This window comes from Corvus hawaiiensis, chromosome 2 (assembly GCF_020740725.1).
Source record: "Corvus hawaiiensis isolate bCorHaw1 chromosome 2, bCorHaw1.pri.cur, whole genome shotgun sequence".
NCBI lineage: Eukaryota > Metazoa > Chordata > Aves > Passeriformes > Corvidae > Corvus > Corvus hawaiiensis.
In genome coordinates, this window is record NC_063214.1 from 112,853,476 (window position 1) to 112,866,212 (window position 12,737).

Here is a 12,737-nt window from a genome sequence, read left to right on the forward strand (position 1 = left end):
CCAAAAGAAGGTGGACTCTGAAAACAAGATACAAATAAGAGATGCTAACACCTTTAATTTTGGATTATATATCCCTTGTGAATACTATATAGGAAATATTTGTATATGTGAGAAGAGTGGAGCCTTCCTGGTTCTAAACAATCTATTTAGTCTTTGTTGGGGTTTTAGTTTAGTCTTAGGTTTTCCTGTTAAAGGAATTTTCTCCCATATGCATGTTGCTAGGGGACAAATAGCTGTACTTAAGAAAGACAAAAAGGGGAGTGGGGCGGGCCTGGCTACTCCTTTGTCTACACCTGGGTGTGGGGTCAGTTCGCTCTGAGCGTCCGGAGAGAGAAGCTAGAGAAAGGAGCTGCTGCTTCTTTCTTTTTGGCCGTTTTTTTCTTCCTGCTGGAAGCAACGCCGGGACCCCAAAAGCCGCTTTCCCTGCCCTGCTGGAGACCGAGCTGTGGCTGCCCTGCCCCGCTGCTGCTTCGAGCTTTCGCTACGCTGTAGCCCTGCTCGCCCTGCCTGCCTGGGCCTCCGTGGGGTTCTCCCATCTGGATACATCTCGTCTGCCACCCGGGATTTGCGTTCGTCCCTGCCATTCCAGCCTGCTGTTCCTGAGAGCCCGGGATCGGCTGCCCAGCGGTTTGTGAAGCCTTTGTTCCATCCCTTCCCGGGATCCCAGGGCACCAGAGCCGCGTGTTTCCCGAGCTCGCTCCGGAGCGCCCCCTGCAGCCGCGGGGGAACCATCGCACCTGCCCTGCTCACCGGGAGCCGCCAGCGCCCCTGCCGGCTGCGAGCGGAACTGCACCCGAGGGGAAATAGCCTGACAGCCGAGAAGGCTGGCACTGGGTTTGTGATTGCTGTTACTGCCATAGTTGTTGTTGTTTTGTTTGACTGGTTATATACATATATATATATAGTAAAGAACTGTTATTCCTATTTCCCACATCTTCGCCTAAAGGCTCTTGATTTCAAAATATAATAACTTGGAGGGAAAAGGGGTTATATCTGCCACTTCAAGGGGGGCCTCTGCCTTCCTTAGCAGACACCTGTCTTTCAAAACCGAGACAGATCTTGGCGCCCAACGTGGGGCCTGAGGGCATTAAGAGATAGAGGTGAAAAAGGAATAACAGTTCCTGGATAACTTTATTTTGTGAGCTGGATATTGGAACCTTGTTAGGCAGCACTATGTGGTCTAGTTTACCCTGGTTTGGGTGGCATGTAGCCGTGGCTATATTCTTCCCCTTTGCAGCTCCTTACTTGAATATGGGTCCTCTGACTAAGGCTACCATTGCTGTTATCCAGCTTGCGTTATGGGTCGAGAAGGTGAGGAATTCATGGGTTTTTAACTTCCTCCGGAATGTGGGCACATGGATAAACAGCTATCACACACTGAGCACATGTTTTTGGGGTTATGTTAACAATAGTACCTTCTGTGAGGAAATGACACCAGGGGAAGTTTTCTCCCAACCCCTCAACCAGTTCTTTGGGCCCACCCCATCAATTTTCGAAGGGTTTAAATTCCCTCTGAATACTAACCATCTGCTGCTGATAGGCCTACTCTATTTAGCATTCAAGGATAAGTTGAGATTGGCTTGGATATCTACCCGGACACCAGCCCCAGAGACTAGAGATCCTGCCCCAGAACCTGACATGGCCCCAGAGAGTAGAGTTCCTACCCCAGAGCCTGATCCTGCCCCAGAGCCTGACACGGCCCCAGACACTAGAGATCCTACCCCAGAGCCAGAGCCTGCCACAGCCCCAGACACTAGAGATCCCGCCCCACAGACTGATACTGCCCAACAGTCCACCTCAGAAATGGACTACCCAAACTGGGTGGGGGTACTGGCAAAAGGGATGCAGGAGATGTGCCAAGAGATGGGTCAGGTGCGCCAGGGGATATGCCAGGAGATGGGTCAGGTGCGCCAGGAGATGTGCCAGGAGATGGGCCAGGTGCGCCAGGAGATATGCCAATTGCTAAGGGAATACACCTCCTCAGCTAGTGAAAAACCCTCTCCCTGCCCCAAAGAGGGTGAGTCCGATGGTGCAGCAGTGGAACCCACGGATGTTACAACCGTCCAGGCTTCAGCTGAACCACAAGGACAACCACAGCCAGCAGCAGTCGCCCCTGTGCAAAGGAGGAAGTATAAGACCAAATCAGTACGACCAGTTAATGATGATGGGCAACCAGGGCCCTCACAACCAGCAGGAGAGCCAGAGCCAGAAGTCATCACTGAGTCCCTGTCGCACGACAGTCTCCGTGCTATGCGAAACGACATTGTGCGAAGGGGGCGTGAGCCTTATACCACCTGGCTGCTTCGGGTTTGGGACCTTATGGGCACAAGTGTGCAACTGGATAGTGGTGAGGCAAGGTATCTGGGATCGTTGACCCAGGACCCAGGTGTGGACCAGATATTTGTGAGGGAGCCATGGCCTCTCTCTCTTTGGGAGCGGCTCTTAATGAGTGTGAGAGAAAGGTTCATTCACAAAGAAAGAATGCAGGAGTATCATCATAGAATGCAGTGGAAGACACTTGAGCAAGGGATCCAACAGCTAAGAGAGGTGGCAATATTAGAGGTACTCTTTGGGAAGGATGGACAGCATGATAATGACCCCGATAAGGTCAGGTGCACAGGACAGATGATGTGGAACCTGGCAAGGCTAGGGCCATCGCAATACACCACCTTCATTGCAACGATTGATGCTGACAATACCCGAGAAACAGTGGGCTCTGTTGCCAACAGGCTCAGGCATTATGACAGCATGATCAATGGCCCGCTGAAAGCTCATGTCTCTGCTGTGGTCCAGGACCTCAAAGAGGAGATGAAGGAGATGAGGGAGGAGATGAGGGAGGAGATGAGGAGGGTCAGTGTGGCACCAGTGCGAGTCACAGGCCCCCAAGTCAGAGCCCGTCGTCCCCCTGCTAGAGAGAGAGGGTACACCCCACGAGCTGAGCTGTGGTTTTTCCTGTGTGAGCATGGGGAAGACATGAGAAGGTGGGATGGGAAACCCACCTCTGCCCTGGCAGCGCGGGTGTGTGAACTCAAGGAGGGAGGCACTAACCGAGGGGGTTCCGCTAAGGTGAAGGTAGCCTCAGCCTCCCGTGACCGAGCTGCCAGGCATTACAGAAGGGAGGATGATATGTCGGATCCCCTTGAAGGTACCTCGAGCATGTACGCCCAGGGAAAGAATGATAACCAGGGCTAGAGGGGCCCTGCCTCTAGCCAGGAAGAGGCACGGGAGAACCGAGTTTTCTGGACGGTGTGGATCCGATGGCCTGGCACATCAGAGCCACAAAAATATGATGCATTGGTTGATACTGGGGCACAGTGTACTTTAATGCCATCGGGACATGTGGGGGCAGAACCTGTATCCATCGCTGGGGTGACCGGGGGATCACAGCAGTTGACCCTTTTGGAAGCTGAGGTGAGCCTGACTGGGAAGGAGTGGCAAAAGCATCCGATTGTGACCGGCCCAGAGGCCCCGTGTATTCTGGGCATAGACTTCCTCCGGAATGGCTACTACAAAGACCCAAAAGGACTCAGGTGGGCATTTGGGATTGCTGCTGTGGAGGCAGAGGGCATTAGGCAATTGAACACCCTGCCTGGACTATCTGAGAATCCTTCTGCAGTTGGGCTCCTGAAAGTGGAAGAGCAACGAGTGCCAATTGCCACCTCGACAGTGCACCGCCGGCAGTATCGGACAAATCGAGATGCTGTGATCCCCATCCACAAGATGATCCGCGAGCTGGAGAGTCAAGGGGTGGTCAGCAAGACCCACTCACCCTTCAACAGCCCCATCTGGCCTGTGCGCAAGTCTGACGGGGAATGGAGATTGACTGTGGACTATCGTGCCCTGAATGAAGTGACTCCACCGCTGAGCGCTGCCGTGCCAGACATGTTGGAGCTCCAGTACGAGCTGGAGTCCAAAGCAGCAAAGTGGTACGCCACTATTGACATTGCCAATGCATTCTTCTCCATTCCTCTGGCAGCAGAGTGCAGGCCTCAGTTTGCCTTCACCTGGAGGGGCGTGCAGTACACCTGGAACCGACTGCCCCAGGGGTGGAAGCACAGTCCCACCATCTGTCATGGACTGATCCAGACTGCACTAGAAAAGAGTGAGGCTCCAGAACATCTGCAGTACATTGATGACATCATTGTGTGGGGGAACACCGCAACCGAAGTGTTTGAGAAAGGAGAGAGAATAATTCAAATTCTCCTGCAAGCTGGTTTTGCCATCAAGAAGAGCAAGGTCAAGGGACCTGCCCGAGAGATCCAGTTCCTGGGAGTAAAGTGGCAAGATGGACGACGTCAGATTCCCACTGAGGTCATCAATAAGATCACAGCAATGTCTCCACCGACCAACAAGAAGGAAACACAAGCTTTCCTAGGCGCTATAGGTTTCTGGAGGATGCACATTCCCGAGTACAGCCAGATCGTGAGTCCTCTCTACCTGGTTACCCGCAAGAAGAATGATTTCCACTGGGGCCCTGAACAGCAGCAGGCCTTCGCCCAGATCAAACAGGAAATTGCTCATGCCGTAGCCCTTGGCCCAGTCAGGACAGGACCAGAGGTGAAGAACGTGCTCTACTCTGCAGCCGGGAACAATGGTCTGTCCTGGAGCCTCTGGCAGAAGGTGCCTGGTGAGACTCGGGGCCGACCACTGGGATTCTGGAGCCGAAGCTACAGAGGGTCTGAAGCCAACTACACTCTCACCGAGAAGGAAATCCTGGCAGCTTATGAAGGAGTCCAGGCTGCCTCAGAAGTAATCGGCACTGAGGCACAACTCCTCCTGGCACCCCGACTACCGGTGCTGGGGTGGATGTTCAGAGGAAAGGTTCCCTCCACGCATCACGCCACCGACGCTACTTGGAGCAAATGGATTGCCCTCATCACGCAGCGCGCCCGAATTGGAAACCCAAGTCGCCCTGGGATCTTGGAAATAATTACAAACTGGCCGGAAGGTGAGACTTTTGGGTTATCTTCTGAAGAAGAAGAGGAGCAGGTGACACATGCCGAAGAAGCCCCACCATATAACGAGCTACCAGAGAGTGAAAGACAATACGCCCTCTTCACTGATGGTTCCTGCCGAATTATAGGCGCTAGCTGGAAATGGAAAGCCGCTGTATGGAGCCCCACACGACAAGTTGCACAGGCCACTGAAGGAGAAGGTGGATCAAGCCAATTTGCTGAGCTCAAAGCTGTCCAATTAGCTCTGGACATAGCTGAAAGAGAGAAGTGGCCAAAGCTCTACCTCTACACTGATTCATGGATGGTAGCCAATGCTCTGTGGGGTTGGCTGGAAAGGTGGAATAAGGCAAACTGGCAGCGCAGAGGAAAACCAATCTGGGCTGCTGAAGAGTGGAAAGACATTGCCACTCGGGTAGAGAAGCTATCTGTGAAGGTCCGTCATGTAGATGCTCACATCCCCAAGAGCCGGGCTAATGAAGAACATCGTAACAACAAACAGGTAGATCAGGCTGCGAAAATAGAGGTGTCCCAGATAGACTTGGATTGGCAACATAAAGGAGAACTGTTCCTAGCTCGATGGGCCCATGATGCCTCAGGTCATCAGGGCAGAGATGCCACCTATAAGTGGGCACGAGACCGAGGGGTGGATCTAACCATGGACAGTATCTCCCAGGTTATCCATGACTGTGAGACATGCGCTGCGATCAAGCAGGCCAAGCGGGTGAAGCCTCTGTGGTATGGCGGGCGATGGTCCAAATACAAGTATGGGGAGGCCTGGCAGATTGATTACATCACACTGCCTCAAACCCGCCAAGGCAAGCGCTATGTGCTCACAATGGTAGAAGCCACCACTGGATGGCTGGAGACCTACCCTGTGCCTCACGCTACTGCCCGGAACACCATCCTGGGCCTGGAAAAGCAAGTCCTTTGGAGGCATGGCACCCCTGAGAGAATCGAGTCTGACAATGGGACTCATTTCAAGAACAGCCTTATAAACACCTGGGCTAGAGAACATGGCATTGAGTGGGTGTACCACATCCCTTACCATGCACCAGCAGCTGGGAAGGTTGAGCGGTGTAATGGACTGCTTAAAACCACCTTGAAGGCACTGGGTGGGGGGACTTTCAAAAACTGGGAGATGCATTTAGCAAGAGCCACCTGGTTAGTTAACACTCGAGGTTCCACCAGCCGAGCAGGCCCTGCCCAATCCGAACCCCTACAAACAACAGATGGGGATAAGGTTCCAGTGGTGCACATGAGAGGTATGCTTGGAAAAACTGTTTGGGTAAAGTCTGCCTTGAGCAAAGACAAACCCATCCGTGGGGTTGTTTTTGCTCAGGGACCAGGTTGCACCTGGTGGGTGATGCAAAAGGATGGAGAGACCCGATGCTTACCTCAAGGGGACCTTGTTTTAGGGTGAACTACCCATGGCTCTGTACTTGTATCAGTATCAGCATGTATATTTGTATATAATTTAGGTAATGCATAGATTTATATGGTTAAAAAAAAGTTAAGTTTCATGTAACATGTTAGTATGGGAAAAAAATTCGGGGTGGATAATGTTGGGGTTTTAGTTTAGTCTTAGGTTTTCCTGTTAAAGGAATTTTCTCCCATATGCATGTTGCTAGGGGACAAATAGCTGTACTTAAGAAAGACAAAAAGGGGAGTGGGGCGGGCCTGGCTACTCCTTTGTCTACACCTGGGTGTGGGGTCAGTTCGCTCTGAGCGTCCGGAGAGAGAAGCTGCAGAGAAAGGAGCTGCTGCTTCTTTCTTTTTGGCCGTTTTTTTCTTCCTGCTGGAAGCAACGCCAGGACCCCAAAAGCCGCTTTCCCTGCCCTGCTGGAGACCGAGCTGTGGCTGCCCTGCCCCGCTGCTGCTTCGAGCTTTCGCTACGCTGTAGCCCTGCTCGCCCTGCCTGCCTGGGCCTCCGTGGGGTTCTCCCATCTGGATACATCTCGTCTGCCACCCGGGATTTGCGTTCGTCCCTGCCGTTCCAGCCTGCTGTTCCTGAGAGCCCGGGATCGGCTGCCCAGGGGTTTGTGAAGCCTTTGTTCCATCCCTTCCCGGGATCCCAGGGCACCAGAGCCGCGGGTTTCCTGAGCTCACCCCGGAGCGCCCCCTGCAGCCGCGGGGGAACCATCGCACCTGCCCTGCTCACCGGGAGCCGCCAGCGCCCCTGCCGGCTGCGAGCGGAACTGCACCCGAGGGGAAAGGGCCTGACAGCCGAGAAGGCTGGCACTGGGTTTGTGATTGCTGTTACTGCCATAGTTGTTGTTGTTTTGTTTGACTGGTTATATAAATATATATATATAGTAAAGAACTGTTATTCCTATTTCCCACATCTTCGCCTAAAGGCTCTTGATTTCAAAATATAATAACTTGGAGGGAAAAGGGGTTATATCTGCCACTTCAAGGGGGGCCTCTGCCTTCCTTAGCAGACACCTGTCTTTCAAAACCGAGACAGTCTTTAAACCCTTAATCATTTTTGCGAATTGTAAGATGCATCTAACACTTCTTAAAAGTATTTCTCTGCCTTGGATCTGATATCCTTAACAACAGAGCCTCACAAATTCCCTGAACAACTCAATGGAATCTTATGCTAAACAGAGGGACAAACTCACCACATGGTTGAGTCTCCATTTCCTCAAACTATATTTATCCTATTTTCATTTAAAAAGAAACTTGAAGATAGACCTTTACTAAATAATCCTTTAGGGTTTTTCTTTTTTTCATATTTTGTTGTGAGAGGGATAGAACAAACTGACAAGTTTTCTTCAGATTCTTTAATGCTCTATTCATTACTTGCTGAATTTGTTCCACATGGATTTACATAAAGGATAACGAGGCCTTTATCCTCAAGGCAGGAAAGGAAAACTTTTAGGCATATATTCAATAAGTAATATCTGTTTTCCAATATAATTTATTATTGTACAAGTCATTAAAAATAGTCATTCTACTGAACACACTTCAAAAAACTAAACAGAGAAACTTCTGTTGAATATATTTATTAGCAGTATCAAAATCTAACATATTCATGAAAATATTTCAGCCTTTGAAAACAAATATTTTATATTCTTCTGGGGGTTTTTTTTTAAGTATTCTTAAAATAAGTCACCTAGATGTTTAGTCTAGAAAATGTTGCAGTGATATTTTAATGAGTTGGCATTTATAATTATGCATGCAGCTCTGGATACTCTCGTGAAATACTGAATACCATTTAATAAGTGAGAAGTTATAAAATGTTAACAAGACACCTATAGAGAAACTCTATACCTATAAACTAGTCACGTTATAAATTAAGAAATGAGGATGAAAAAGATAACAATTAATTTCCTAGTTTCAGGATACTTTTCTTTTAGTACATTTTCCATTACTTTTCTGGTTTTAGCATGATCAGTATATATTTGTACCTGGGTTTTGAAATTCCCTGCTTTGATTTATCTAAAAAAGTTATATCAATGCTGTGTTTGATGCCAGAAACCATTTTGGAAAATAGTTTTAATTTTCTACAATGTAGAATTGATAAAGTAAGCAAACATTAAGAACAGAGCTTACAATACCTTTACTTTGCTCAGGCAGTCTCTCAACTGGTCTTCATTCCCTTGTTCTAGGGGAATACGAATAATGCCGTCTGCTTCCTCTAACCATAAAATCAGCTTGTTCAAATCCTCTTGAAATTCTGATAAAATATTCTTTTCTTCCTCTATCCTGTAATAAAAATGTTAAATTAATGTTTGTATAAATTTATTTTAATATTGAAGTGCTTATCCATACTGAAAGATGAAAGATAACTAATTCTTAGAATCTATACTAATTATTTTTATAAGTGGGCCACAGACTTTTTCATATCAAAATGAATCAAACACCAACACCCTTTTAACATGGCATTAAATGTATTTTAAAAGAAAAGCTCAAGATGTAATTTACAGCACCACTAAATTCAGCTTCCAAATTACATATGGCAGGTAGCCAACAAGCACACAAGAAATAAAGCAGTTAATTATTCAGACCAGAATTCTGTTTGAACTAACAGCAGGGAAACTCAATGTTGACAACTAAGAGTTCTAGCATCAAGTGTTACCAAACTGAACCGGTAAAAAGTGACACAGACTCATTTGGACATATTAAGCAAAAAAGATATTTCAGTAACTGTGCCACATAGTTTGTGTTGAGATTCACAAAAAGTAGGTAAGGTTCGCAGTTGGTAAGAGGGAATAAGATGGGATTCATGACACCTAACTTTAGATGTCTAGTCTCCATTTGTCTCCATCTACAACTCATCAGCTAATTTTCGCTATGACTAAATAAATATACTGAGATGTGAACTTTTGTGCAAAAACTTCCGAAGTTATCAAGAGATGCAGGCAAAAAATTTCAAGAGTAGCAGGAAAGAGCACTGGAAGAATGCGAAACCTTGGGATTAACATTTCGAGTGGGCCCTTCTAAAGGAGAAAAATTATGTTTTGTATAAAATACTTATAATCTATCCACCAAACTTATTCACACACTGAGTATTACCTGCATGGAAAGATGAAAGATTAAATATTTATCAAAAGTAAACAATAAAAAGCAGATCCTGCAAGGTGGGATAATGTTTTTTTCATGCAAATTTCCTTCCGTACACAACTGGCTCATGTAGTATCGGGACATTCACACTCACACAAGGCCTGAAGATATTCATCCCTTCTGATGGGACATAACTGGCCCAACTACACTGGTATGACAGGCAGCTGTCATGTTTTAGAAGGTGTGATAAACCATCAAAAATACCCAAAATACCCTCAGACTCATTTGTGGAGCCTTCCACCAGAGGACTGAGCGTGATCCACAGTGTTGCAGCAGAGAGTATTTAACTGCCCCCTCCCCAGGGAAGGCACCTGAGTATTCCCACCTGGACCTGAATATACTGAACCCATTGAACTTTATGTTATGGAGGCTTCCCTCACCCCCCGTGGATCAAGACTGAGACCATCACTTTAACCAATGGACATTGAAATTGCAACAATCAAGTCTTGCCACCTGATCCACTGATGGGCATTTCTTTCTTTCCTCTCCACCATCTACTCTTATCCTTTCTTTTTATTTCTTTTCCTTATACGTTTTCTTAAGTGATATCTTTATACTTTTATATTGTTTCATTTCTATAGATACTAACCAAAATGGTTACAAACCTCATTCCCACTGGCATCAAACTGTTCTACAATAAAACCACCATACACATACAGAAAACTGGTCATTCCGTGTTGTTTCACTCTAATCTCCCCCAAAGGATCTATTACTAACAAGAACCTCAGTTACTCCACCTTCAGGAGTGGGTTGTAACAATATTCAACCTAAACCTCCCTTGGCCCAACTTGATGTCATTCTCTGTTGTCCTGTCCTTTGTTTCTGGGGGGAAGGGACCAACCCTCCCCTCACTACAAGCTTCTTTCAGGGAGTTGTAGAGAGTAAAAAGATCTCCTCTCAGCCTCCTTTACCAAAGGGAAAATGTATTTTCAACACATAAAAATCAATATTCATAACTACACTTAGAGCACAAAAACGCTGGTTTTAATTTATATATGAACTGAAATGTTTGGCAAATTTGTGCTGCTCTGAACAGGATCTCAATACTGTTCTAGATCAAGTTCCTGTTTTAGATCTAAAATGGTTTCTAAATCAGCAGATTTATTCAGTTTTGTTCTTAAAACAGTATATCTTAATATTTACTAGACATATGAGCCCAATACTGTTCTTTTTTTTTTTATTTTTAAGCTCAGAAACAAGTTGCTCTGCAGTATTTGCTTACAGATTAAACAAACATAAGCCACTGGTGCCAAATTTTTCTTTAGAGGAAACGATTATATTTACTGTGAAAACAATAAAATCCTCCAAAACTATTTACGCATATATAAAATACTATTATACCCATGTATACACACATACACACATTTATACAAACAAATATATGAAAAAATGAACACCAGAAATAGAAAAAGAATTAACAGTCCTACTTTCTTGGTTTTGTCTTAGCTTTTATAATAAAATCCTGCATGACTGTTTCCAGGATCTGCCATTTGCCCAGGATTTCTGGAAACGCGTCCAATATCAACAAAAAAGTCCTGATGTTCCTAGATATAGGAATATTTCTTGTACTAATATATCCATTTATTACAACTCTGAATATTTTATGGAGTACTGTTATGCAGACAGAAATTCTGGACCTTCCTGATACACACAGATTTACCCATTTTGGTTGTTCTGGTCATGCAAAAAAGAACCAACTTTACAGTATCACATTTATTACACTGTTTTTCACTGAAAAGTGTTCATGTTCATGACTTGAGAGGTCATATGCTCTTCTCATGCCAAAATAGGCCATCTAAAACCAGCTAATCAAAACATTCATTTCTGTGAAAATGAGGCAGATGTTAATCTATGCTGAGATCCATAGCGCTGCAACTATAAAAATGAAGAAAAGCTAACTTCCTGTAATCCTGATGCAGAAGCACAACTTCAAATCTTTCTGAGACAGTATCCCTCCATGCTCCAGTTATGGAAATCTGGGACTCAGTCATACAGTGTTACACCATAAACCACATAATAAAACCTCTGTCTCTCAACCTGACCAGCTACCCCAGAACCCAAGCTCTCTGCAACAGCTTCCATGTTTTTAGTTTCCTCTCACTTCGACTCATTTTTCAAGTGCATACCTCAGTGTAGGCATTATGTGATGGTACCCTGAGGATAAACCTGAGAAAGATCCAAGTTTAAATACGTTAATTCTGGCACAGAGAAGGCATAGCATTCAACTCAATACACCCGAGAGCAAAATTATCAAGCTGCATAGTATTTTGAATGAGAAATCAAAGATTTCTCGTCTCCTAGAAGAGATAGCAATTGGCAAGATTCCTTTTTCATCTTAAGTACACTGTCAGTTTTATCACCCTTATGAATTGAGCTGCAACTCTTAAAACATTAAAAGTTTTCCTAGTCATGAAGGAAAGGTTTTTTCACTTTGATGACTAATTTAAATGTTGATCAGTGGGATAGGGATGTTTTTAACCTCAGACTTTCCAGGAATTCTTTCAGAGACATTTTATACATATACAGACATATATATATATATATACACATATATACATATTATATATATGTGTGTGTGTGTGTGTGTACAGAAGGGTTTCAGAGAAAAAAAAGGTATTCCATTGATCTAACTTTTTATTCTAGTCAGGAAGAACATGCAGTAAAGGAATTAAAAGTTTCGTTGCAATTAACAGCACGTGCAGGTGCACTTTAAAATTTACCATCTCTTCTTGACCTGCTAGAACATTATTTCTATTATAAATAACACCCTGCAAGACAAGTGTCTTATTATGCAAGACACTGAAACAAAATGCTGTGAGTTAGCTGAACCGCTAAATCGAATTAAAACTTTTAACTCAATGACTGATTACACCTTTTGAACAAACTGACTTCTATCACCATAATTACTTTTGGAACAACAGACACATGTAATTTCTAGGTGTTTAAATTCATGGTGGCAATGAAAAATCAACAGTTGTTATTTAGGGCTTTCAAATCCAAGCGTAAACTAGCTGGACTAAGGAACATGAGCCACCAGTTGACTCAGACATAGAGAGAGCAAGAGAAAGCAGTTAGGAGTACAATTTGCTGGAGGAGCAGGTGACCAAGGAATAGGATATAATTCCAGCAGCTGGCCCTATGGAGTCAAGCAGATCCATCTCCAGCACAGGTGTTCATGCTGTTAGATGCAACTGCCTTATCCTTATAAACCAACCC

General features: G+C 45.4%; 1 protein-coding gene across 12 annotated transcripts in view; it reads right to left on the minus strand.

Moving 5' to 3' along the window:
• DMD (dystrophin) overlaps positions 1 to 12,737 on the minus strand; it is a 1,090,817-nt gene that overhangs the window by 384,040 nt on the left and 694,040 nt on the right. For all 12 annotated transcript variants that reach the window (XM_048288642.1, XM_048288670.1, XM_048288700.1 and 9 more), the window contains one exon: positions 8,516 to 8,663. In XM_048288642.1, the coding sequence (XP_048144599.1) occupies positions 8,516 to 8,663 (148 nt within the window). The remainder of the gene's footprint in view (positions 1 to 8,515; positions 8,664 to 12,737) is intronic.